Source organism: Mauremys reevesii, linkage group 10 (genome assembly GCF_016161935.1).
Source record: "Mauremys reevesii isolate NIE-2019 linkage group 10, ASM1616193v1, whole genome shotgun sequence".
In the NCBI taxonomy this organism is placed as follows: Eukaryota; Metazoa; Chordata; order Testudines; family Geoemydidae; genus Mauremys; species Mauremys reevesii.
The window spans coordinates 19736225-19762139 of NC_052632.1; the positions used below are offsets into that span (position 1 = coordinate 19736225).

At 38.5% G+C, this 25915-nt stretch overlaps 1 protein-coding gene across 8 annotated transcripts in view; it reads left to right on the top strand.

Annotated features, from left to right (window-relative positions):
• The first annotated feature begins 232 nt into the window (after nt 1-232).
• The window catches only part of CEP152 (centrosomal protein 152), a 44838-nt gene continuing 19155 nt past the window's right edge, over nt 233-25915 (top strand). For 2 of the 8 annotated variants that reach the window (XM_039490697.1, XM_039490703.1), the window contains exons 1-17: nt 1603-1731; nt 5597-5733; nt 7479-7579; nt 7864-7930; nt 8153-8497; nt 9852-10020; nt 11082-11222; nt 13333-13472; nt 17081-17281; nt 18676-18823; nt 20558-20649; nt 21620-21783; nt 23164-23371; nt 24269-24397; nt 24521-24651; nt 24827-24955; nt 25117-25252. In XM_039490697.1, coding sequence (XP_039346631.1) covers nt 5626-5733; nt 7479-7579; nt 7864-7930; nt 8153-8497; nt 9852-10020; nt 11082-11222; nt 13333-13472; nt 17081-17281; nt 18676-18823; nt 20558-20649; nt 21620-21783; nt 23164-23371; nt 24269-24397; nt 24521-24651; nt 24827-24955; nt 25117-25252 — 2409 coding nt within the window. In that variant the 5' untranslated portion in view covers nt 1603-1731; nt 5597-5625. Of the gene's footprint in view, nt 363-1602; nt 1732-4005; nt 4087-5596; nt 5734-7478; nt 7580-7863; nt 7931-8152; nt 8498-9851; nt 10021-11081; nt 11223-13332; nt 13473-17080; nt 17282-18675; nt 18824-20557; nt 20650-21619; nt 21784-23163; nt 23372-24268; nt 24398-24520; nt 24652-24826; nt 24956-25116; nt 25253-25915 lie in introns of those variants that run through there. The other 6 variants (XM_039490701.1, XM_039490704.1, XM_039490699.1 and 3 more) reach the window with 5 other exon arrangements.

The window sequence follows — 25915 nt, forward strand, 5'->3', positions numbered from 1 at the left end:
ATGATTAAAGGTCAAACACTGTAACAGCTAAACATTATTTATTTAAATGTTTTAATTCCTAAAACACAGAATTCTTAGAAATTAAAAAGTCTTGCTAACACATTGAGATGCTACAGTGGAAGATCAAGGTAATCCACTGATAGTTGCAGTGTGTGTTTTGAAGTAAACATGCATGTCCACTTGATTGTTGTTGCTCATATGTAACTTTTTCTTCCTCCTGTGATAGGTTTTAAACAAGTTGGACAACAAAAACTTTACCTTATTAGAAAACAATGTCACTTGACTTTGACAGTGGAGCTCTGCAGACTCAACATGAAGAAGAAGATGAATATGACCAGGAGGACTATGCAAGAGAGCAAGAGGTGAAAGCAAAGAAATGCCATAAATCTGAAGGCTTGTTTAACTTTTTCCTTTTCATTTCTTTTATCCATAGTTGTAATTATTTTGAAGGATTATAAATTTGAATTTTTTAATTCCCAAGGCTCTCATGAGAGCACAGCATGCAATACTATAGTATATTGTGTTAAAAAGAATTATACCAAATGTCAAGAAAAGATGAGATCCTACTTTTTGCGAGAACTGCACACCTTCAATACACGATGAGACAAAACTAAAGGCCTCCATCACCTGGGAACTGTGGTTATTTCTCAGCAACCTCTCTCCTGGTTAGGATTACTTACTTAGGAGGCTAAAGTTTTGGTAGGAGTGGGGGAATATTTTTCTACTCTGGTCACCAGCTTGATGGTGTGACAAAAATATGTTTTAATATTTTCATTTTGGAGTTCAGGCGCTCCCTTGTCTGGCCATGCTGGATGCTTTCAGGGTGGCTAAAAACTGATATATATTTTTAAATCAAAATCATCAGATTATTTAAATTTAAGTACAGGGTTATATTTAAAAAATTTTTTTACAAATTAAATTTGAAATTGATAATCTAAGGTGTAAACTTATCTATTAAAATGATTTACATTAAATATAAAAAATATTAAGAAGCAAATCTTTGCTGCCAGGTTTTTTGTTTGTTTGTTTTTTTTAAAAGTCAGATCTTGAACTGGTGGAAGGTTAGGACAGAGAGGAGTACAGTATAAATGTCTAGATATCTCATTGCCCAAGTACACACAGCACAAACAAATAGCAACACAGCTTGCATACAGTGTCTAGAGAATCAGGAAATATTCTCTGATCTCTGTTCAGGTTTCTTGCTGTGTCACCCACTCCCTTTTTGGGGTCCACTATCTAAAGACATGGTGGGCTCTTGTGATACCTTCTGCGATATTACAAGCACTCTTGTGTGTGAACACGAATATCGTATTATAGTAAAGTTCTCTAGCACAGACTGACCTTTACAGTTGCTAAATTTCTGTAATAATACTACTTAATTGATGTCTGGTCCTTTGATCACTGCAACACTTTTCAGAAGAATTGGGAGTGTTAATTTCAGTATCCTAGCCAAAGGTAAATTTAGGGAACTTACATTTTACTGTCTTAGTTATAAATTACTTTTTATTTCTTTCTGGAAGTTTCACCAGCTACTTTAAAAATAAGGTTTAATGTTGTCAGGGGAGATAAGGTTATGGTGACATCACAATCTGCTTGAGTTTACTTGTGTCTCTTATGATCCCACTAGAAACAGCTGATGGGTTTTTAGTTGCTTTTATTTTGTTTTTATTTTTATTTTATTTTATTTGGGGCTCTTGTTCTAGCTGAAGGCATGTTTCTTGACTTCCCAAGGTCAGTTGTTTTAAGAGAATTGTGAACTGTGCCATTTAAAGAATGGGGTGTGTGTGTGTGTATTTGGGTTATGAGAAGATTTATGGCAGCAGTTGTTATAGTTGTGTAGCAGTTGAACTATTCTCAAAGTTCATCTTTATCCTTTTAATTAAAAGGGGCAGCATCTGAGAGTGTTGGTCACACTAGTTTTGTGGTGTGGGGGAGCTTCTTGCACCTGCAGATGTTGAGGCAGTATTTGTCCCATAGTGAAGTGTGTTGTATGCTTTATCTAAACTTTGATAATAAAGAATAGACTTGGAAACAATTAATGACCTCTTGATACCCAAAAATTATTTTGCTTCTCTTTGTAGCAGTAGCTTCTGCGCCACTCTCCTTGGATAAGGATAGTGATAGTTCTTCTAGTGAGAGATGCTGTGTTCCTGAACTGAGAGAAGACATTCTGAGATCAACAAAGCAATTAATGTTCCATATACTTCAGTGAGGGCTGATCTTTTTTAAGAGGTCTCTAATGTGCTGTAAGCTCTCTTGATGTATACTATTGCTAAGGTGTATTATCTGAAAGAACTCCTTGTGTGTCATTCTTTTTGTGTCAGCTTATGTTTGCTTCCACTGACTCTTAAGTTGTATTACTACTTGCTGCTTTTGCCTCAGAACTGTAGGGATCTATGTGGCAAGAGGGTGCTTTGGTGCCAGAGGGTTGAAGGCAGAGGTCAGAGTATTTGTAGTGTCTCACTACAAGTTTTTTTTACTTGGCCACTTTGTTGAGTGGAGCTCTCTTTAATGAGCTTGAATTTCACTGTACCCATGAGCTTTTGGAAGTTGACTATGATTATTACTGCTTCTTTCCTGGAACTGGGGACAGTTATGATCTTTACCTGTGTGGTATGGTGATCTGTCTAGGACTGGAAGCACCTATTGGATTGGAACTGTTTATAAGGTCAGATTTGTGGTGTGAACGGCTGTGTGTAAGCTGGAAATAGCTTGTGAGAGAGAGCTGGTTTGGGGCCATCATATTAGAGGTGTTAGCAGTGAGATGTTGCAGATCTCATTGACTGAGTCTTGGGAACTTTAGTACCATGTTAGACAGCATCTCAATCAGCTCTCTGAAGAAACCTCTTCTGGTTAAAGACTTAGATGTTCACAAGATACCCATGTTAGTCTTATCTCCAGAACTGCAGATGTAACTAGGCACATTTGAAAGACTTTGATTAGACTCTTGTATCTGAGGCCAGTTTGGAATAGAATGGCTGCTTATTCGTTTTAGTACGCTAGAATCTGTGATTTACTCATTTAGCCTGAGGAAATGAGGGGAGCTACCACTGGGCCCCCATCATGTTAGGCAACCAGATTCTGGTAAATCATATCCGATTATGGTGCTCACAGGTGATGAGATCATAAATGTGATGTGGTCTTGCATTGGTTAAGAGGAACTTAAGTTCTGGAGTTGACTTTATCTATGTGCATATACATGTGCAGTTGCTCTGGATTGGCTGTAGTATCTAATGAGACTGTGTGCTTGCACTTCTTGTGAATGTTTCTTCTAGATCAAACTTGCATTGGGAAGGAGCAGGATTGGGTTGAAGGTGATATGGGGGCAGGGTGTTTGTTTTTTGGTTGTGGTAATCTATCAATACTGTTGTTACTCAGGGTGTGGCAGGTGTGTGGTATTCTCCAGGATACTGCATTGGTGGTGTGATGTGGGAAGGGGCAGAGTTGGCAAAGCCTTCTTCATGAATAGTGTACAGAAGAGTTGCTGGTAGATGACCTTTTCCTTGTATTGAAGCTATTTAGGGCTGTTTTCTCCTTGTGTTTGGTGTTTACCTGAGAGCTTTCTGCTGCTGTAGATATTGGCAGGGAAGGGTGATTGGGGTGGTGTAGCCTCTGATCTAGACTGTTGAAATGTCTTTGTTGGTGTGAGGTCACACTGACCCAAGAGTTTCTTCCAGCACTTGCTGGTGAGCAGCTCCTTTACTGGAGTTGGGAGAAGAGGCTGTTGGAGCAATGGGACCCAGTCTTTTATAGGCCTGAAAAGATAAGCACAGTTTATTGGTTCCTTTCTGTTTTAACTCCAGATGCTCCAGAATTCTTTCCTTCATCTCCCACTAGGTGTTAGGGATTTCTTACGATGCTTTGACATCTGTTTAATCTAGCTATTTGATGCTATAGCATTTGTTTTATGGGCCCAGTTCTATTTCCTTGTGCATTAAAGAACATGTCAACAAGAAAACTTGTAAATACCAGACCAAAGTAATTGCCCATGTCATTATTTCTCAGACATAGTTATAAGTGAGGGTCTTCCCATCCCCCTGGATGGCTTTGCTTATTCTAGGTTTGGGCAAACAGGACTTTTTAAAGGTAATTAGCATTATTTTCTGTGACTTTATGGCATGTGGAATGTGATTTTTGTCCTGCTTTAGGTGTTAACTGAATATGGTGGGTCCTTTCCCTCTTTATAAAAAAAAAAGTGGGGTGTGAGGGGCAAGGGGACACACAGACATGGTGCTTCTCATAACTAGGCATAAATCATGTCCTGACGCCTCTTTTTAACAGGTTTTGTGGAGTAAGCTTAAAAAACCCAATACTTCTAGCAAAAAATGTACCTCCCTGCTCAGCTAAGATTATTTACTGCCCTGAGTATCTTGTTTAGTCACATACTCTGTCTAGCACATGTGGTAGGTAAAATGGAAAAAGGCAGCTGCTTTCTTTTTCTTGGGGATATGCCCGTCAGTGCAGCAAGCAAGGAGTAGACTCTCAAAACTTTGGGCAGTCATTTTTGTCACAGAGTCCCAGTTTGTATTAGAACCAGGCTCACAGGGAGACAAACAACCTTTCTATTTTTACCTGCTTTTTTTTTTTTTTTAATATCTATAAAGTCCTCTTTATCTTTGAGTGATTTTTGTCTTGAGACAGGTCAGTCATTAACATCAAATTACTGCTCTTGCTGCTCCCGCTGCCATGCTACACTACCTCAGCCTACTTCGAGTCCCATGACTTTCTAATTTATAAGAGTTACCAGAGATCCTCATTGTACTAACTCTTGATGGGTGTTCAGCTTTCTGCTGCAGGCTATCAGTATACTAGATCATACGCTCACTGCACTTCAGTTCCTTCTGCCGGACTTAAGTCCCTGCCCCAGGTGAGGCCAGTAAAATTGCTGAGGTAGTAGTACTTCCCGGTTGTAGTTAAGAAAAAGGAAAGTCTTGCTACTTTAAATTCTGCTGCTTTCCATTTCTGATCTCCTGCTGGAAACAATAAAGCTAGAGAAATATCTGAAGTCCAGCAAGGTTTTGAAGAGAAATAAAAGTTTTTGTCCTTTCAATCTGAATACAGCAGAAGGCATCTCTTCTCTCTTTCTTTTCTTTGGTATTTGGCTAGAGGCTTCAGAGTTATTACTTATAATTTTACATTGTATTGTCTTAGGTTGAAAGACTAAAAGGTGCTTGATTCATATCACTGGTTCATAGCATTGTTGAATGTCTGGAAACAAACAAAGGTTTAAGTGATGAGGTGGTGGTATTTAGAAAGATATTTTCCCTCACTTCCAGCCTTCCTTTTTACGTGTCAAGTCTGAGGAAGCAGCTGAGTACATTAATGGTTTCTTAAAACCGAGATTTAGCAATTTGGGAGAGTTTGATCTGAAAGGTTGTTGTTGGGAGTTTTTTTTTGGGGGGGGGTTACACTAATTTTATCTTTTGTCATGGTAATAACTGCTACTTTGAGATATAGTTTCTTCTTTTTTTTGTACTTCATGTATAGCAGCTGATGTTTCTGCTCTAATTAACAAGTATGTGTAGACTGCTAGTTTAGAGAAGAACAAAGTTCGGGTGCAGGCACTAGATGCAATAACTGATTATATGTTATGTAGCTTTCTAGTATCCTTTTGAGAAAAAGAAAATGTACTGCCCAGATCTACCAATTGAGGGTCAATATATGGCTATGTACAGAAACCTTTCTGAAGGTTTGGAAGAACAGGTACATTCTATACAGGATTCCTTACTCCAAGTAAGTACAGAAGATGATTTTGTTTTTTAGAATTAATTTATGTGGGCAAAGGGAATGACTAAATATGGGAAAGTCAGGGTAGACTGCTTTGGGAAAGATAACATGACAGTGAATATTTAATATGCGTTTTGGTACCTTTCTCCTAAAAACTTTGAGGTGATTTTTAGCTTGCTGAAGCTTAGATAAATAACATGCCAAGGGAGATCTCATGATTTTTAAGATCTATTTAGAGGAGTGCCATCTTTTTATACTGCAGCAGTATAAACAACTCCTTCCTCAGGGGAGAGTTGAGAGGCTTAGTTAATGTTTGTACAGTACTTTGGAAGTGGAAAACACAATCTAAGTACTATTCTAAATTTTCAGCTGACAGTCATTCTTGGTTTGACTGGTGTGTATTTACATATTGAATAAATTATAACGTCCCCATGCCCTAATCTAAACAGTCAACTTCCTAAATAAAATAGCCTTCACTTGTGAATAAACAGCATGCATGGTATACTCTGACTGCTGCACCTACCAGCTGTAGTCCTTGGGAGCAATAACTGCCTTTGACAAGCAACTGCAACTCTAGGGCCCACGTCGGCGAAGCTCTTCTAAACTAAATGCACAGGAATGACCCTTTTTGACTCTCATAAGAGATGCCTTGCCCAGAAATAAGGACAAATCTCTTTCCTAAAGTTCACCTTATGCACCAGTATGTACAATTTATATACAAGGTATTTTTCCAGATATGTTCTATCAGCAGTCTCCACCTGCTGGAGTGGATAGTATATTTCACCTTCAAGATTAGTTATGGCCAGTAAAATCACTGGCCAGTATTTTGAAGGACGTTTTTGTTGCTGTACTAGTTTCCTCCCTGGGAGACTTGTTGATGTAATCAGCCATCTAGCTGATGGTTTCTCACCATCAGTCAGCTCACCTTGAAATCTGTCTTGTGAAATAGAGACTTTGAGGCTGAATGTACTCTGGTAAGCTGCGTATTAGGTTGGGAAAGTGACACATTTACACGTTACAATTTTGATTTCATTGTATATTCTCGATATACGGTAACTGAGAACATTAATCATCGCCACTTCTATTCTCCTTCTGGGCTGCCACTAGGACAAGGGCAACACAACTTTCTCTTTCCTGGATTTGAGCTTGTTGGATTTTCTCAGTTAGTGCCTGATTGCCCTGCCCCTGGTTCTGCTTGAACATCTTTGATTACTGCAGCACTCTGATCTGCTGTATATACTAGCATTGGGTGGGACACTCTGTAATCAGCACTCCACTCTTTGTATGCTTCATAGCTGCAAGTGAAGGACTGCTAAATCCTCCCCCTATTATCAGGTAACTAAACTTGCTGAGGTAAGCATCTAAGGAGTGCACCTTAGCATGGGGGAAGAGGTTCCAGCAAGCTAGCCCTCCAAAAAGGGGCTCTGTTCTGTGACGCTCGATCCAGTGACTCTTCAGCACAAGTCACTTCCTGCAAGTACCTACCAGAAAAATCACTAGGGTAGTAACTCCACCAACAAATAAGCATCCTTAACCTAACCATGTCCCTGAGTTGCCATGGTGCCACTTAGTTACAACAGGGCATCTTCTCAATGGAGGGAAAATTGGGTTTCACGTGAATTTGGTATTTCCTCGGTCTCTAACGTGTGTATGACTTTTTTTAGTTTAAGCATACGTTTTCAAAAGAGCATGAGTAAATTGTACAGTATTAATGTGTGCATATGTAACATGTATTATTTGTCTGATTTCAGTTGCAACAACTATTAACAGACCTTCCCCATGACATGCTGGATGATAGTGGAGACCAGCTCTCTAATTACTCTGACTGTAGCATACATGAGGATGCAGAGCAGTAAGAAAGTTAATTTTCTTGGTAGTCATTTTGCATGCTTTAAAAAAAAGTGTGTGATGAAGCTGAAGCTCCCTCTATGGGCAGATGGTGTGCAAACAACTTTAACTTAACTTTTTTTTATGAACAATGGGAATATACCACAACTTTAATCAGGCCTTAGGTTCCACAATAGATGGAGTAGATGCTAAATAGTTTAATCTAGTTCTCTTTCTGAGAACCTGGACATAACTACCCCCAGTATGGTTACTAATGTTTCATGATATATTTTCTTTCTCTCTCTATAGAGCACATGAACCCTGGGAGCATGAGGCCAGGTGGAATGATCATCTGCTGATAACTAATCCACAAAGTGTAAGTCCCTGACAAAATTGTGACCCAATAATAGGGTCTTCTCATTCAGAATGCTTGTTTTTGATCTAGTAATTTATAGTGTACAGTATTGATTTATATGATCCTTTATAAACTAAATAGTAATGCACGTTGCCTATCCTGACAAGCTTGTAATCAAAGAGGAAAAAACATGAAACAACAGTTCAGGTAAGGAAGAATATCAAATCTCTAATCTGTTCATAGGGCTATGAACAGGGACAGAATTTGTATCCTGAACAGTTCCTGTATGACCAAGGAAATAGTCATGGTGAAACACATGCCAGTAATTGGACTGACCAGCTCAATGTGAACAAGGAAAGATGCATTTACGAAATTAAAGAGGACTACCCTGATAGACAGAGTGAAGAGGATCCTGATGATGTGTATCTCGGCAGAGATGGATATAAAGCACCAAGTCATTGCCAACAAAACAATGTATATCATCTCCCAGAAAATTTTAGACCATACACAAATGGCCATACGCAGGAATTAAATAATCAACAAAACAAAACAGTAAAGTTTCCAGATGCTCCAAAGGAACATCTGAAGGTATTTAAAATATTGATGCATTTCTTTCTTGTTTGTAAGTATTTTAATGATTTAAGTGTTGATGCTAGAGTATTATTTTAGCTGCTTTCAGTTCAGAAGATCTAGATTTAGTGCAAAGTATTACATTTAGAGAGAAAAATCAACTGCATAGATACAAAATGGGGAACACTGCTGAAAAGAATCTGGGAGTTATAGTGGATCACAAATTGAAGATGAGCCAATAATGTGATGCGGTTGTGAAAAAGGCTAATATTCTGGGGGGATATTAACAGAAGAGTTGTATCTAAAACATGGGAGGTAATTGTTCTGCTCTACTCTGCACTGGTGATGCCTCTGCTGGAGTACTGTGTCCAGTTCTGGCTAGCATACTTTGGAAAAGGTGTGGATAAATTGGAGAGAGTCCAGAGGAGAGCAACAAAAATGGTAAAAGGATTAGAAAACCTGACCTATGAAGAAAAGTTTAAAAAAAACTGGGCATGTGTAGTCTTGAGAAAAGAAGACTGAGTGGGGGGGCGGGCGTGATATATACAGTGTAGTTATAGCCGTGTCAGTCCCAGGATATTAGAGATAAGGTAGGTGAGGTAATATCTTTTATTGGACCAGCTTCTGTTGGTGAGAGAGAGGTCTTGAAACATGTTAAGGGCTGTTATAAAGAGGACAGTGATTAATTGTCCTCCATGCCCACTGAAGATAAGACAAGATATAATGGACTTAATCTGTAGCAAGGGAGATTTAGGCTAGATATGGGGGAAAACTTTCTAACTATAAGGATAGTTAACCTCCCTCGGTAACCTATTCCATTACTTGTTGACTCTCCATCATTAGCAGTTTTTAAAAACAGATTAAACAAATGTGTGTCAGGTTGGTCTAGATATACTTAGTTCTGCCTGAGTGCAATGGAATGAACTCGATGGTTTCTCGAGGTCCCTTTCAGTCCTACATTTCTTTGATTCTGTCTCCAGTTGTTACAACACGATATGCTTCTGCAATCAATTTATCATATTAAATTAACTCAGAGTTAATTAGTTGAACTTAGAAGCATAAAATCTAGCGTCTGGTTTTATTTATAGAATAATTAGCACAAAGCGGTTCTAGATGTGCTGATTTCATATTGACTGTAAACTTTGCCAATAAGACCCCATTCAACAAAGCACTAAAACGTGTGTAGTCCTGATTTCAGTGGCACAACACACACAGAGTTAAGTGCTTTGTTGGATTGGAGTCTAAATAATGAGCCTTTTTTTTTTTTTTAAATATCAAACCTTGTAAATCCAAAAGGGGAAATACTTTTGCTGTGCAAGATGAGGGTAGCTTTAATTCAGTTGTCCTCACTTTTAATCTGTTGTCACAACAGCAATTTGGTGCATCTGAAGTTGCTAACGGCCAAACTGTGGAATCTTACAAAGTGACATATAAACCATATCAAAATGCCATTCAGCAAAAAGTCCCAATAACCCAAGATGCAACAAGAAGAAATGAAGTGCTTGAAGAGCTGCAACGGGAGTTTTTGGGTGCTGAGGACAGTAAGTGTTATCTAGTTCAAGCTTTAATAAGTATCCTGGGTGAAATCCTGGTCCCACTGAAGACTTCAGTGAAGCCAGGATTTTATCCTAGGCTTTGTTAAACAAGATCACAAAGAAAAATACAGCAATACCTTAGATATATGCCAACCTTTGCTGTAAGTTTTTATTGAGGGTACTAGTTTCTTGCTATTACAATGAAAATAAGAATAGACCGTTTCTTTTGATCAGTATATTCAGTTTTAAATACTTCATAATATTCACTGTAGGCCAGTAGGATTTTGCGTGAGTAAAGGCTGAATTCTTTTATTCTGCTGATGGCTCTTGTACCATTGATTGCATTGGGAGGAGCTAAAGCCTGATCTATACTTGAAACTTAGGTTGACATCATGCTCAAGGATGTGAAAAATCCACATCTCTGAGTACTGTGGCTATGCTGACCTACCCCACAGTGCAGACACAGGTAGGTCAACGGAAGAAAGCTTCAGTCTACCTAGCTACGGTTGCTGGGGAAGGTGGTGTTCCCACAGTGATGGAAAAAACACTTCCATCATTGTAATCTTTGTCTACACTGTAGGTCTCATAGTGTAGATGTGGTCTAACGGTGCTCAGCGCCTGTTCGGAGTCACTCTGCTGCTTACGAGACTGGGCCTTGAACGGTTCACCTTCTTGTCCAATAAATGTTTTATAACGTCAAATCTGTAGGCTTAGTGGAGAAATGTCAAAAGTCTCTAGATGACTAGGAATGGAACTCTGAATTTACAGTAAATACACTAATGTTAATGCTCTGATAGTTGTGTGGAGTTTTAGCTAACCTTGTAATTCAGGCCTGAGGGTGAGACTGTTAGCTGGTGCACTTTATTTAGTAAGCAAGTTGTATAATTATTCTCTGTTTTGGAGTTATATATTGTGCACCAACAATGATCTTGGCACTGTTCAGAAGATAGATGGTTCCTGCCCCAAAGACCTGATGATATATTTTAGACTAATTGTACTGTAAGAATGTTATGCACTCATCGAAAGCTAGCTTGTTTGAAATTTAGTTATATTTCAAACTTCAACAGATTCTGCGGACAATATGCAGATTCTTCAACTTCAGGTTCTTAATAAAGCGAGAGAGAGACAACTGGAAGAATTTACTGAAAAGATGGAAAAGAGTGCACAGCAGATTAGGTATCTGAATCATCAGCTTGCAATGGTCAAAGGTAAAACAAAAGTTTATATGGATCTTTAATTTCTAGAATTTACTGAGATCTAACCACTTTTAATGTTTCAGAGGGGTAGCTGTGTTAGTCTGTATCAGCAAAAACGACGGGTCATCCTTAAGGCAGTTTAGAGACTAACACATTTATTTGGGCATAAGCTTTCATGGGCTCTAACCCACTTCATCGGATGCATGGAGTGAAAAATACAGTAGGCAGATATAAATGAAAAGATGGGAGTTGCCTTACCAAGTGGGGGGGGGGTCAGTGCTAATGAGGCCAATTCAATCAGGCTGGATGTGGCCCATTCCCAACAGTTGACAAGAAGGGTGAATATCAACAGAGGGAAAATTATTTTTTGCAGTGACCCAGCCACTCCCAGTCTTTATTAACTTTAACTTTTAACGTGCTCATCAATTTCTGTTTAACACACCCCAACATACATTGATTGTACTTGCAAACTTGATTTGGCTTCAGAGTCTGAGCATGGTTATCCCCCTCTCTCCCTGGCCTTTGCACCTTTTATAGTCATTTACACAATGAGGGTGTAAAAATACTATCAGCAGTTCAAACAACTGAAGAATTCTATTTTGCTGGCATTTTAAACCCCCTGTGCACTCACTGAAAACAGATGCAACGCTCCGGAGACTTAGCCCCTTGAAACCTTTTTCACTCTTTATAGTACTTTTAAAAATAATATAGGAACGGCCTCATTAGATCAGAGCAGTGATCTCCGACAGTGGCCAATACCAGCTATTTCAGAGGAAGTGCAAGAAACCTGATAAATGGATAACTAAAGAAAAAGAGACATTCAGTAAACAAGAGCCAAATTCAATCTTGGTAAAATACTGCTGTACTTTCTCATCTGTTTGACACACATTACCCACCATGTCTAATCTCTGTGATCATTAAATAAATTACAGTACACTAATCTGGATTCCAATTCTAAAATACTGCTTTATTATTGATCTACTTAAATAGCCCCTGTCATTTTAATAATGGTGGAGCAGGGAGGAAAGGAGGGGTATGTGTAGAAAGGAAGAAAATAACCAAGTGCTTCCTCTAGATCTGTTAGTACACCCGCTGGTTCCAGAGAGGTCTGTTGAATTGGGTGCAGTGAGCAATGATTGCTGAACTACTTGTGTCCACTATTATCATATTAAAGTATTGAGTCAGGAAAGTGTTTTGTTCAGGACCATTTTTAACTTTAAGTGCTTTCCCAAATTGAGGCCTAACTCAATACCTCTTTGGGTTTTTTTGTTTGTTTTAAACATTTAAAAACAATTCTGTATTTAAAGAATTTCACTCTAGGGCTATAAACTTCATGGTGATACCTAATGTGAGCATCCTGGAGAGAATGGATGCAGTATTACCCAAAGGCTTCCATTAGGATCTGGAGCTGCACTGATTGTCCTGTAGGCTTCTACAGGGTCTATGTGGTCCCTGCCCCAGAGAGTCCAAACAGTCTAAAAATAAAAAATTGGACAAAGGGTAGGAGATAGACACAACCAAGACAGTGTTCAGTGATGATGGGTACACACTTTGTTGTCTTAATCTATTTGTGTGGGGGCAGGAGTGAGGAAAGGGGGAGTTGTAGCAAAGGGGGGAAGGAAAGAAGAGAGGAGTTTGGAGTGGGTAGGGAGGGGGAAAAAGGGGGGGAAGAAAGTTGGGCAAAAAAAGCAAGCATCAGACAGAAAATAATGGCCAAAGTTCAAACAGTAACCAGTCTGCTGACATCCTTGGTTGTTTCTAGGCAAGTCCCTGTTGTTCATCTTCTAGGAGATCCTATTTTGTTTCCTCCATCCCGTCCCCTGCCACATGTGATGGTGCTGGTTGCTTGCACAAGTAGAGTGGTGTTTCTTTATACTAGGATGTTGAGGCTGCAGGGGGTCGTGACTGGGCCTCTCCCTGGTCCTCTGCTGGTCTGGTTGTTGCTGGCTGCACTCTTGGAGAGTCTGCTCTGCTTCCTCCAACCCATTAGCTTGAGGGAGGAGGCCGACTAAGAGGTTATACTCCCAGACCCAGATGCCAAATGAAAATTCCTCCAGAAAGGCTTGTTGTAGAACTCCTCTCATAGCTCCCAGGATGCTTAAATATTTATTTCTCTTGTAAGATGAAAAGGATGGCTTGGCCCTCAGCCTCCAGGAATCCCAAAAACTGTATCAAAATGGAAAAGAACGGGAGGTACATCTTGAAGGTCAAATTAAAGCACTTGAAACCCAAATTCAAACTCTTACTGCCAACGAGGAGCAGGTACTGTAACTATTATCTGTAACTATGGGAAATTCCTGTAGTTGTACTTATGATGCAAAAGTGAATCTTAAGTTTAACAAAGATTAATATACTCTTATGGACATGCTAATGACCAATAATAGTATATGACTGAGTTGGAACTTCTAGTGTAAAAATGATGGATTATAATGTGTAATCTATTACCCAGACTGGAATTAGCAAAATTTCCCCAGTCTTATCGACCCTAGTAAGAAAGGTAAATATGACCTCGCTAATTTACATAGTTAGTTATTCCGTAGTTTTGTAATTGCAGTCTGGAAGTATAAAATCCGTAGTTTTTCAGATGTCTTGGTTCTTCTGGTGATACGTCATTTACTTTGAATATCAAAAGTCCTACTATCTGCTAACCCTGCCTGTGTGTGTGTGTGTTACTCTTTCACTGCTGCATGTTCAAGATGAAGCTTCTATAATGAAAAGAATATTGTTTAACATCTTGTTTTCAGATCGCCATTATTCTTAGTCTTAAATGAGTCACATTAGCTGATGGGAGTCAGACCTCAATGAAAAAACTATTTTGATTTTATCAGAACCTTTTAAAAAAGATTTCAATAGCATCTCTTATAAGGATTCATTTGAGCACTTTGTTTGTTTTTTGTGTTTTTTTCCCCCTCTGGCATACCTCTCTGGATGCATTACAAGGCCTTCTCTGTTACTGCTCTGTCTCCATGACTCAAAACACAGGATGTTTTTACTTTCCCAAAGATAAATACATTGGAAATTCTGAATTTTGTACTGGTTGTGACGCACTTGGATATCATTAACCAGATTGTAATGGTCTTTAAGTGCCTCACAGCTATTGAAGTGGGAGGAACATTGCTGTGATTGGGTCATAAAAAAGTTTACAGATAATCCAATGAGATTTATTTTATTTTTTGTGTGTGGCATATGTCTACTATCTGATAGAACATATGCAGAACCTGAGGATTTCGCAACTCCTCAATGTCAAAAGTGACTAGAATGGTTTTAGGAAGTATAGCAACTTCCTTACAAATCATATGATGCTGGTCTCCTTTTCCTCCACTTATTTTATGTCATCCAATCCAGGAACAGGAGTGTAACAATCTACTCATAGCTCATAGTCATTTTTATTTTAGTTCAGTTTTGGTGGATTGTGGGTAGAAGCAACTTAAGTGGAATGTTGCCCAAGCTTTCTAAAAGGACAGGAGTTTTCCCTGTCACTTGAAAGCTTGAAGTTGGCTTCCAATTTACTCCTTTGTGATGGAGAGATTTGCTAAAACATAAGCGGTCAAATCCTACACAAAGCAAAACTTATTGGCTAAATGGATATGTCATCACTGTACCATGCAGAGCCTGGCTAAGGGATGGAGCTAAGGTGGCCTGCACCCCAACTCCCCCTAATACTAAGGCTGCTGGGGCCGTTTGATCCCACAATACGGTTAGGACAGCCTTCAGAGGTACCCTATCTTCCCCCAGCCATGTGGCAACCAGGAAATAAACAGGGCACAGGACTTTCCTGGTCTTGTCCCTTTCTGCTGTCGGAAAGTCCCCTTCTTCCCAGAGCACAATCAAGAACGCCCCCTTCGTTGAGGGGTCTTGTGTAGGGATACAGAAGGCCTCCTGCATTGGAGGTATTTCTTTGGAGGGCTCTTATAGGGGCATTGCTGCCCTATTGTTCTGACATACTTGGTGCAAAGGGCAGGATAACTGTGAATCGGGCCCTGTGAGTCTGGAATGTGACTTCACAAAGTCAATGGGAGTTATGCTTGTGTAAGGATTGCAGAAGCAATGGTGGTAGTTTTATAAAATGTTTGGTTTAGGGTTGTCTCTCACTTGTCTAGTGTACTTTGACTGATATACAGATAACAAAATATATGTATTTGGGACAACCTAGGAGAATTTTAAAGTTTCTTCATAAAATTCCTCACCTGCTAAACACTTTTTATCAAAAAGATATAGATAATATATAATATGCAAACAATATTTAAGAAATAGAGATCTTTCTAACAGCCAGAGTACCCCAACAACTGATATTAGAACACACCCAAGACGACAAACTGGCATTCCAACCTGATGTTGGTTCCTGCTAACTCATCCTGTTTGGGATGGATCCTACAATATTGCATTTTTAGTAACAAACACTTCTGGTTGGAAATGGAGTTGGCAAGAGCTGTTTATAATGCACACTTGTGTGTATGCTCACATAGGATTTCCAGTGGGGATCATCTCCTCTTAGAAGAAGATGCAGTCCCAGCTGACTCAGGAGAATCGTATTTGACTTGTGTTGTAAGATAAATCAGTGACTTTAACTTCTTGTGATTACATACTCAGATGTGTGTGTGCACACGCCTCTGGGGGGGCTCTTCCTACATTCCCCATAGGAGGCAGTGTTTGCAACTTACCTTCCCCTTGCAAAGTCTCTAGGGATCTTTAAAGTATCTGGGACTCCATACGAGTCCTGCTGACAAAGGCTGATGTGCTGGGACCTTGATTGTATCCTATTAACTAAATGGCATTATGTTAGCACTGGCTTCTTTCGAATTACACAATGCGGAGTTCCGTCAGCGCACCCATTCTGTTAGTGTACTTGTTTGCCAACACTAAAGGTTGGTTTAATTTACCACTCCCCCAATTCTAACCAATAATGAAGAAGACAGGTCACTGAAACAGAGCAATCTGGATTGCTTGTTACGATGGGCCAAGCAAACACTATGCATTTTAATACAGCTAAATGTAACTGTATAGATGTAGGAAGAATAAACGTAGGCCATACTTACAGGGTGGGGGATTCTATCCTGGGAAACAGTGACTCTGAAAAAAGATTTGGGAGTCATGGTGGATAATCTGCTGAACATGAACCACCAGTATGATGCTGTAGCCAAAAGAGTTAATGTAGCCCTTTGATGCATAACAGGGGACTCTCAAGTAGGAGCAGAGAGGTAATTTTACCTCTGTGTTTGGCACTGGCGCAACTGCTGCTCGAATATTGTGTCCAGTTCTGGTGTCCACAGTTCAAGAAGGATGTTGATCAATTGGAGAGGGTTCAGAGAAGAGCCACGAGAATGATTAAAGGATTAGAAAACATGCCTTATAGTGATCAACTCAAGGAGTTCACTCTATTTAATTTAACAAAGAGAAGGTTAAGGGTTGACTTTATGACCATCTAATAAGTACCTTCATGGGGAACAATTATTTAATAGTAAGCTCTTCAGTCTAACAGAGGAAAAGTATAACACGATCCAATGACTGAAAGTTGAAGCTAGACAAGTTCAGAATGGAAATAAGGTATATGTTTTTAACAATAAGGGTAATTGAGAATTGGAACAGTTTACCAAGTGTCATGGTGGAATCTCCATCATTGGCAATTTTTAAATCAAAATTGGATATTTTTCTAAAAGGTATGCTCTAGGAACTGTTTTGGGGAAGTTACACAGGAGGTCAGACTAGATTATCACAGTAGTCCGTTCTGGCCTTGAAATTCATGAAGCTATGAAAATGTATTTTTAACTTTGGACACATTCTTAACTGTGCAGTCACTTCTCTTGAAGCCTTTATATGTACATAGCTTTTTGTAATTGAACTCAGGTATTCTATATTGTGGGTTTTTGCAGCTATTCAAACAATCCAAAGTGGCAGAGTTAGCCATGGAGAGCATGCAGCAGCAGCTGTTAGAGCTTCGGCGTTCTGACTCTCTTCAGCGAGCCAGAGAACAGCATGAGACCATAGTTGCAGCCCTGAAGCAGAAGTATGAAGAGCAAGTATTGTCATTAGAACAGAAACTTGATGCTACGAACTCTGCACTGCAGGAGCAGGTTAGGTTGGAATTTAGAACACTGAATATTTGCCTAAGTCATAGAAAACTGTAGAGCTGTACTCTTTTTCCATCCAGTCCCTTCTGAAACCAGACTGGAACCATTCTTCCAAATGGCCTGTAAATCTCAATCCTACCTTCCAGAAGATGGTAACAGAACAGAGAGAAGTAGACACAAAAGGCACAACATTTTTAAATAAACACAATATATGATATGTTTATAAACATTGCCTTGTGTGTCTACAAAGCCATTTGAGTGTGATTTAGTTACATACGTAACAAAAAAACCAAACACCCAATACTTCTACATGAAAAGTTTGTAACTATTATTGCTACAAGTAACACCTAAGACTTCTCTAATTTCTTTCAGTTATAGCGCATGGTAGGGTCACACCTTAATCAACTCTTTGCATTGTTACACTTTTAAGGAATTGACTCTTATAGTTGGTATATAATTTTTAAACTGAGGTGTGGTCTGAGCACGCCCCAGGAAATCAGGAACTGGCTGGTTTCCCTCGCTTAAACTCTTTTTCAGGTGGGAAACAAAATTAAATTGTAAAAATAATACTGAAAAACATACTTCATTTGGGGGGTTTGAGGATTAACTGGTAACTAATTGTGAACTGGAAGGCACTATATTAGTGTCACCATTCTTTCCTCCACTAAGCATTCTGCCACTAAGGCTTTGTCTTCACTGAAAAATAAAAAACATCAAGATAGCTATTTCAATGTACACTTTTTAGCAGAAACATGGTGCTGTTGTTTTTACCTCAGTGTAGCCAGTTGAGGTCAACCCTATGACCCCTGCCTGGGGCTTACCTTGATGTAGCTAGGTGAGGTAAAAACTACTTGTCTTAACATTTACATCAAAGTAGGTTTCTTGATGTTAAGGCTCACACTTTTTTTGCAGTGAAGACAGTGTTTAGGTTATGTGATATGAGGCTGATGATAGAATCATAGAATATTAGGGTTGGAAGAGACCTCAGAAGTCATCTAGTCCAATCCCCTGCTCAAAGCAGGACCAACACGTGCTAAATCATCCCAGCCAGGGCTTTGTCAAGCCGGGCCTTAAAAACCTCTCAGGATGGAGATTCCACCACTTCCCTAGGTAACCCATTCCAGTGCTTCACCACCCTTCTAGTGAAATAGTGTTTCCTAATATCCAACCTAGACCTCCCCCACTGCAACTTGAGATTCTGGTAGACTTTGTAGCTTAAAAACATTTCAATCATACTTTCTCTACTGTGTATATGAACTAAGGAAAACCACTATCAGTATTGTCTCAATATCTCTGATATATGCTTAATTTAATTGTATTTTAAATTTTACTAGATGACTATTTAGATTACTGCCTGTGAGAGTGATGGATTTGTAACTTGAAAAATCTCTCATTAGAAGGATCTTTGCTGTAATCTAAGGGAACATGTGAAGCAACTCGAAAGAATGCTAGAAGAAAGCAAACTAGAAAAAACAGATATAATCAATCGACTGACGAGGAGCCTAGAAGAAAGCCAAAAGCAGTGTGCAAACTTACTGCAAACAGGTTAGTCTTGTCCATGCACCTTATCTGCTCTGGCAGAAACAACTTCCAATAAGGATGCAATTGCATAACAAGTGCAGTGTGACTGATAAACATGTATTAGACTTTTTGGGAGGAAATAAGTTAACCATATATTTGAAATTTATTAAATGATTCTAGATTTGAAGTGAAATGTTAGGGCAAACTCCTAGTGCAAGATACATAGCATGAATGTGTAAAACTTGTCCCCTGTACTACTTCATAGTTGACTGTTGATAAATCACTAACTTCAGCAATATGGCTGTGTCCAATTTCTTAAAAACTGTGCCTCAGGGCACTGGATGGTTTAGGAGATTGGTGATGAAATAGTGTTGTCACTTGGCCCAGATAAATAATGACTCAAAGCCATGAGTATTTTATTGGTGGCTAGTGGTTTCAGACCTTGTCTACACACAAACTTTCAGTGGTTTAGCTAGATGTGTTTTCAAACAGACTTCATGTAACCTCTGCAAGTTTGTGTGCAGGTTTTGGTTTGAGTGACTTATTTTGGGTTTGTTAATACTGTTTGTTTAAAAATAAAAATGTGTGAATGAAGCAAGTCAAAATAAGCCTCTCTTAAACCAAAATAAGAGTGCTTGCCCACAGACTTGCACTGGTATAACTAAACTAATTACTCAAACACAACATAAACAAATCCCAAAACAATGCCAGTTTATGTGTAAACAACCATAGTTCATTTCTTACAGGACTAGTGTCAACGTATCCCTGTTATAGTTTGCCAAAAGGAGTACCATTGAATGTTATCTCCATAGAATAGTTAAGGATTTGAAACTAAAGGAAAAACAAACCAACTTTTCAGTTCCAGGCAGTTCCTTAAGAGCCACATTGAGGAGCATTAGCCAGACATTGTAAGGAACCTTGTACTATTGCTTCCATGCTTGTAAGTGATTTGTAGATAGCCTTGAAGTTCTCCATCTTTGGACCAGCATGTCTCATGATGAATTTATTTAATTGTTTGGTTTTTTAAGTAAAATAATACACTATTAGAGACATGCCTCTCCTTTTCCTGTGGATCCCATTTTAAGAACCTTCTGAAAATGAGAATTCTGATGTACGTATGTACAAGAGGCCTTGATGAGATGGTAGAAAGTCCAAATGGAGGGGAATTTTTTTTTTGTTAATTCTCTATAATAAAGCAATAAGTAATTATGAATGTGACAGGTAGTATTATGTGGGATGCAGTCGGCCAGCCAAAGAGTGATGAACTACTGTGGAATACCCTTAAAAGAAATATTAAATTTGGCAACTTCATAAAATTAGTCTTTATTTTTGAATTTTTTCAGCCTCTTTTCCAAGGTAGCCTTGTTCCTGCTGTTTTTTGGCACAGTCACACAATTTCCTTTTTGCTCCTGGTTAGTTACAAGAAAAGCAAACATTTGACATGTCTTATTCCTTCTAATTTTTATTTTAAAACTACTAGTTTAAAAAAACAAACAAAAAAAAACTGAAGAAATAAGGGTTTCTGAGCCTTGAACCCTTGAACAAGCTGCCGTTTAAATCTGAGAACTGCAATAACCTTCTTTTCCAAGTAGCCAAAAAAAAAACTTTTTTCCATCTTTATAACTTGTATTTTAATATAGCAGAGTTCACGAGCGTAGTAAATGGAGTAAAGGCTACAGCCATAGTCAATATATTTACTTTTAATGGTGAATTTTCAGTAATAATCTTCCTTACGGTAAGGGTTCTCTTTCTCTATAGGCTCAGTGCAGGAGACAAATCAGTTACGATTACAACTGCAGCAAGCCCAGTCTGCACAGCTGATAAGCAACAACATGAACAAGACTTTGCAGGTTAATTTATTTTATGAAAAGGGAGGGGGTATAAAGGGTAAGCATCTGCTAGGCTGAAGCACTTTATGGGCATGTCCTGGAAGTTGAATGTATCAGTTGCTACTCCCATTACTGAAAGGAGAATGGCTCTCTGGAGTCACAGTGAATGTTCCATGCCAGACTTGCTCATTAAAACACAGGGATACATGTGTCTCAGCAGGGCAAACTTTACGTAATGTTTAATTAGTGTGCTGGTGGGAGAAGAATGGAAAGTATTTAAAATTCAAGTCCTGTTTCCAGAGGGAGGAGAAATATCTAATTTAATTGGATAAGTAGGGACCATTGGAAGTATAATCTGGTTCTGAAGCTTATTTTCATGAGCAAGTATTACCATCATGAGTGAAGGGGGAGAATGCCTCTACCAATTATATCTGGAAGTCCATGTTCTCATTTTAGTTCAGATATTTAACTTGTAAAATCCTGCCATCTTTGAAACTATGAATCTTCTCACTGCTCTAGCTGCTACTGCAGCTAAACTGCACTCCCCCTATACAGAGAGATCCCCATCATGATGATAACTGGGAGAAGAAAAAGAAGAGGTAAGGACATAAGAATCTGAAACCATCCCTTACCGGAATGCTAGCTGTGATACTAAGAACTCTGTAATATACTGGACATACAGTGAGAGTAAGAAATATTCCCCACTTGGTTTTTAATGTAACTTATAGTAGAGAGGTTATCACATAAGTGATTGAGTAATAACTGGTACTAGCAAAACAAACCATGTGTTTCTAGAATTTAAGCAATGCTTGGTGGTTCAAATGTGTATGGCCTGTAAATACAGAAATTAGTTTAGTAACTTGAGAAATTTGTTTTATTTTTAGTGACTTATCTGGGGAAATTCTTGTTGAGCCTAAAAGGCTTTGATTTCCTGGTTTGCTTTGACTTAGTTGACCTGCTATCTATAATACTACTATTTTGCCTTTTTTAGGAAGAGCTAACAGAACTAAAGGAAGAAATTGCTTTGTACGAATCTGCTGCCAAGCTTGGGGTGTTTCTGAATGACTCAAGTGGAGAACGTCATGCGGACATGACTGATTCTTATGTGGATTTAGGTATTAAAAAAGTCAACTGGAAAAAATCAAGATTTCACAGGTATTGGGTGAATATCATTCTAGCCACACAAAAAAAAAGTACTAAAACAGGTTATACAAATGATGCATCAGATCAGTCTACAGTAGAAGATGCAGTCTGTACAAAATTATTATATGTAATTTTTTAAAAACCTCACTAAATTAGCAGCAGAGTATTTATAACAAACACGTGTAATGGTCTCAAGTTGCAGTGGGGGAGGTTTAGGTTGGCTATTAGGAAAAACTTTTCACTCAGAGAGTGGTGAAGCACTGGAATGGGTTACATAGGGAGGTGGTGGAATCTCCTTCCTTAGAGGTTTCTAAGGTCAGGCTTGACAAAGCCCTGGCTGGGATGATTAGTTGGGGGTTGGTCCTGCTTCTGAGCAGGGGATTGGACTAGATGACATCCTAAGGTCCCTTCCAACCCTGATATTCTATGATTCTATGTGGAATTCTTCTTCACTTTGGTCCCCTCAGCATATTTCATAAATTACCACAGATTATTCTAACGTGGGAAACAGCGCCCACCTTCTGCTCAGTTTGAACCATACAGGTCTGTCGCATCATACGCTAGGGTTACGTTCCGCAGTGAGCACGTAAAGCAAAAATCACGTATAGTCAAAATTACATTGAGTGTAATGGCGGGCAGAATCGCTCGCACTACAGGTATAGTATTAAAATTGTTCTTCTCTTTTTTTTTTTTTTTTTTGCCAACCGCGTAAAGCTGAAATTGCGCATGTTAAATGCGCGTAAGATGCGACAGACTTTGTGCAGATCTTTCTTTCTGATATTTGTCTACAGAAGTAGTGTGCAGACTCTGTAGTATGAATATTAGGAGTACAGGAAAATATTTGGATGATAAATCTGTACACTGAGCAAAGTGTATTATTGCGGATAAAAGACGACTATTCCTTACCTGTTGAAACTCTTGGGCTTCAAGAACAGCCTACAGAAATACGTACAAATGCATTTGGACACTCAAAATGGGACTGCTTATTTACTTGTTTAAAACAACATTTTAACCAACTAATTACTAGTTATAGCTCCCAATAGCTCAATTTGTGCAAGGGTGAAGCAGTTTTAGGAAATGACTTCTTAATCTTGGAAACTCAGCTACTTGTTTTCTAATCAGTTGCTTAGACTAGTTGCTGAAAGATATTTATAATGATAATGCATTAAATGTATATTTGAAGTCCTTTCCAGGTAACATAATAACAAAGCAAACGTAGTTTCTAGCATTGCTTGAGGTACTTGCTCATGGTGAGTTGTCTTCTTACACTTTTAACTGTTCTATTGTTGGTAGATTTAGTTAAGTAAAGTAGAGTTGCTGCTTGTTCTATTCTAAGCTTTTGGATGTCTACAAGTTTTAACAAAATTGGACTGGCTATATTTTCTCTAACAGTACTGTGCAGAACAGAGATTTGGATAAAGAACTTTCTAAAGATGAGCTCATCCTAGAGTTGAAAACTGAAATGGAACGTTTATTGGGCAGTAACAAAATGAAAAGAAATCAGATTTCTCAGTTACAAAATGATCTTAAAGACTGTCAGAGGACAACAGAAGAACTCAAGCAGCTGTTGAAAACAGATAAAACTGCAAATGAGAATGAGGTTTGTTCATTTAAATATACCACTGAGCATTTCGACTTAATAGAACAAGGCAAAAACTCACTGGATTTAAAGTAAACCAAGCAAAATCTATAAGTGATCTCTCGTTTTTCTCTTGAACAGCAGTTACAAGTAATTTCTTTGAACTATATTTACAACAACTAAATGAAGCTGTTTTTAACCTTAAGGAAGGGATTACTATTATGCTATTATGCAGAAATAGAATAAGTAGCATCAGAGAAATTCGAAATAACTGGCAGATGTCTTTAAACTACCACCAGAACTTGGATAGTTTGTGCTGCCTTTCAGTTGAGTTTCTGGTATGAGGACTTGCTTACAAATGGTTGCAAGCTTTATTGACTGATTACTTTAAACTTCTCTTGAGAGTTCTGTTTCCTTGGAGGAAAGCAAATCACAGCCTTTAGCTGAAAACTGCAAACTGTACAAGGAAAGAGCAATCATTTGGGTCAATGTAGCATTTCTCCCATATTACCTTTTTCCCCACATTGAATGTTAATCTGTAAAATGGCTTTTATAAATCAGACAAACTTGCTGTAATATGAAGAAAGCCATTTACTACCCAACATATTACATGTGCAAACTGTGGCCTGAATGGTGGGGAATGAGCGTATACCCTGCAAAGGCCTGATGTCTCAATTAGATGGTAGTTGGTACAGGGCATTGACCGTATACTTCTTGAATGAACCCAGAAGACCTTACAAAAAATCATAAAGATTGTCATATGGGCTGAATACTTTAAATCAAAGCCATTGCCTTTTACTGCCCATTTTTTTTCCTTGATATAAAAAAAAATTGTTTAACACATTAACTTCTAAAGCAAGTATGTCTACATGTATGTCTGAAGAGTTGTTCCAACTTAGTTTTATGTTTTCTTGATAGCCCAAAATAAGTAGTGTAGAAAATCTGACTGAAACCTTGTGGTCCACTCCATCTGCTTCTGATAATTATCTTCAAAAAGAGCTTCTGAGACTTACAAAAGTGAATCAGGATTTACAACAAGAAGCTGAGGTGAGTTTATCATATTTGCCCTAAGGGAAAAAGGTTAAAGACCCAGCCAAATTGTCCAAAATGTAGATGAGAATGCATTCTTTAAAATTTTCTTTTCATGATTTTGACTTTCCTTTGGTATAGAACTATAGTTCATGTATTCGAGAGCTTAAAGCAAATGAGGAAAAACTGAAAATTGCAAACCAAGATCTGTGTAGCCAAATGAGACACATGATTCAGGACTTCGATCGGGATAAACAAGAAGCCGTTGACAGGTAACTTTGTTAAACACATCTCCAACTTTAACCTTATGGCCTGTGTAGGTCCTCTTGTACCACCTTTGTACGGAGATGGTGGCATTAGACCTCATGTTTATTACCAAAAAAATAAATTCAGCTGCACTTGTACATAAACAGTTGAATGAAGCTTTAACTTTTTTCTCCATCCTAGGTGTGAAAGAACCTATCAGCAACACCACGAAGATACTAAAGCCCAGCTTCGGGAACACCTCATGGAGAGGCATGCTGCAGAAAAAGAACAACTCATTCAGGCTTACGAAGAGACCATCTCACAGTTAAAGTAAGACTTCTATTAATTTTGACATCCTTAATTAGACTGAGGGTCTACCATGAAGTGGCCCTTTTCAGTCACACTTGAAACAATTTCCTTTATAAATTTTGAACAGTTTGTGATCGTGTTTGTGAATTTAAAGAATAACAATTTAAAATGACTTATGTAAGGGCTGACATGGATGAGTTGAACAAGGAGATGATTGCAGTGAAGGAATGTTACATAGCAGTCTGTGGCGAGAAAGACACACTGGAAACCACTTTGAGGAAGAAACTTGAACAAGAGCAGCAGTCAAAGGAAGAGAAGGTACAAGAGAAAATATCGATTAACATTGGAGAATGCTTTGTATCTAAACTAAAAGTATGGGAAAGCTATTGAATTTCATTACTTTTCCTTTTGGCTGATGCATTCCATCAGGGGTGAAGGGGCTGAGTTCCACTTCTGGTTTTTGTTCATGGGACAGGGTATAAATCTATGTACACATTTGTGCTATAGCAGAATATCTGCTGCCAATGGGAAGTTGTTGGAGAGAAATGATAGAATATAGCCTTTATATGGTACCTAAACTTTGGTTATCCTTATTTGTTTACTCATACCTTATTATCACATTTAAAATTGTTCCGTGGAAAAGTTGTTCCTGTTTAGGACCACTGCTATTTCTGGCCTTTATTTCCTTTTCCTTCATATCCTCCTTTCTGTTTATCTCCCTCATCTTTCTTTGCATCTATGTTCTGTTCTGCATTTTTCTCCCTGCAACAGTTTCCAAGTCCAACCGTGCTGTGGGCTTCGCTTATACCCCTTTCCCATTCCATCTGCTAAAAGGATCAGCAGTTAAATAGTTAATGCTGACACTGAATTGCCATTGTTAGACTTTAAAGTTGACGTTTCAGCAAGATTAAAAGGCTACAGGGGAGTTCACGCTTTTGAGTCATTGTTCTGAAGCTGGCTGCACACTTAGGGTAGACATCC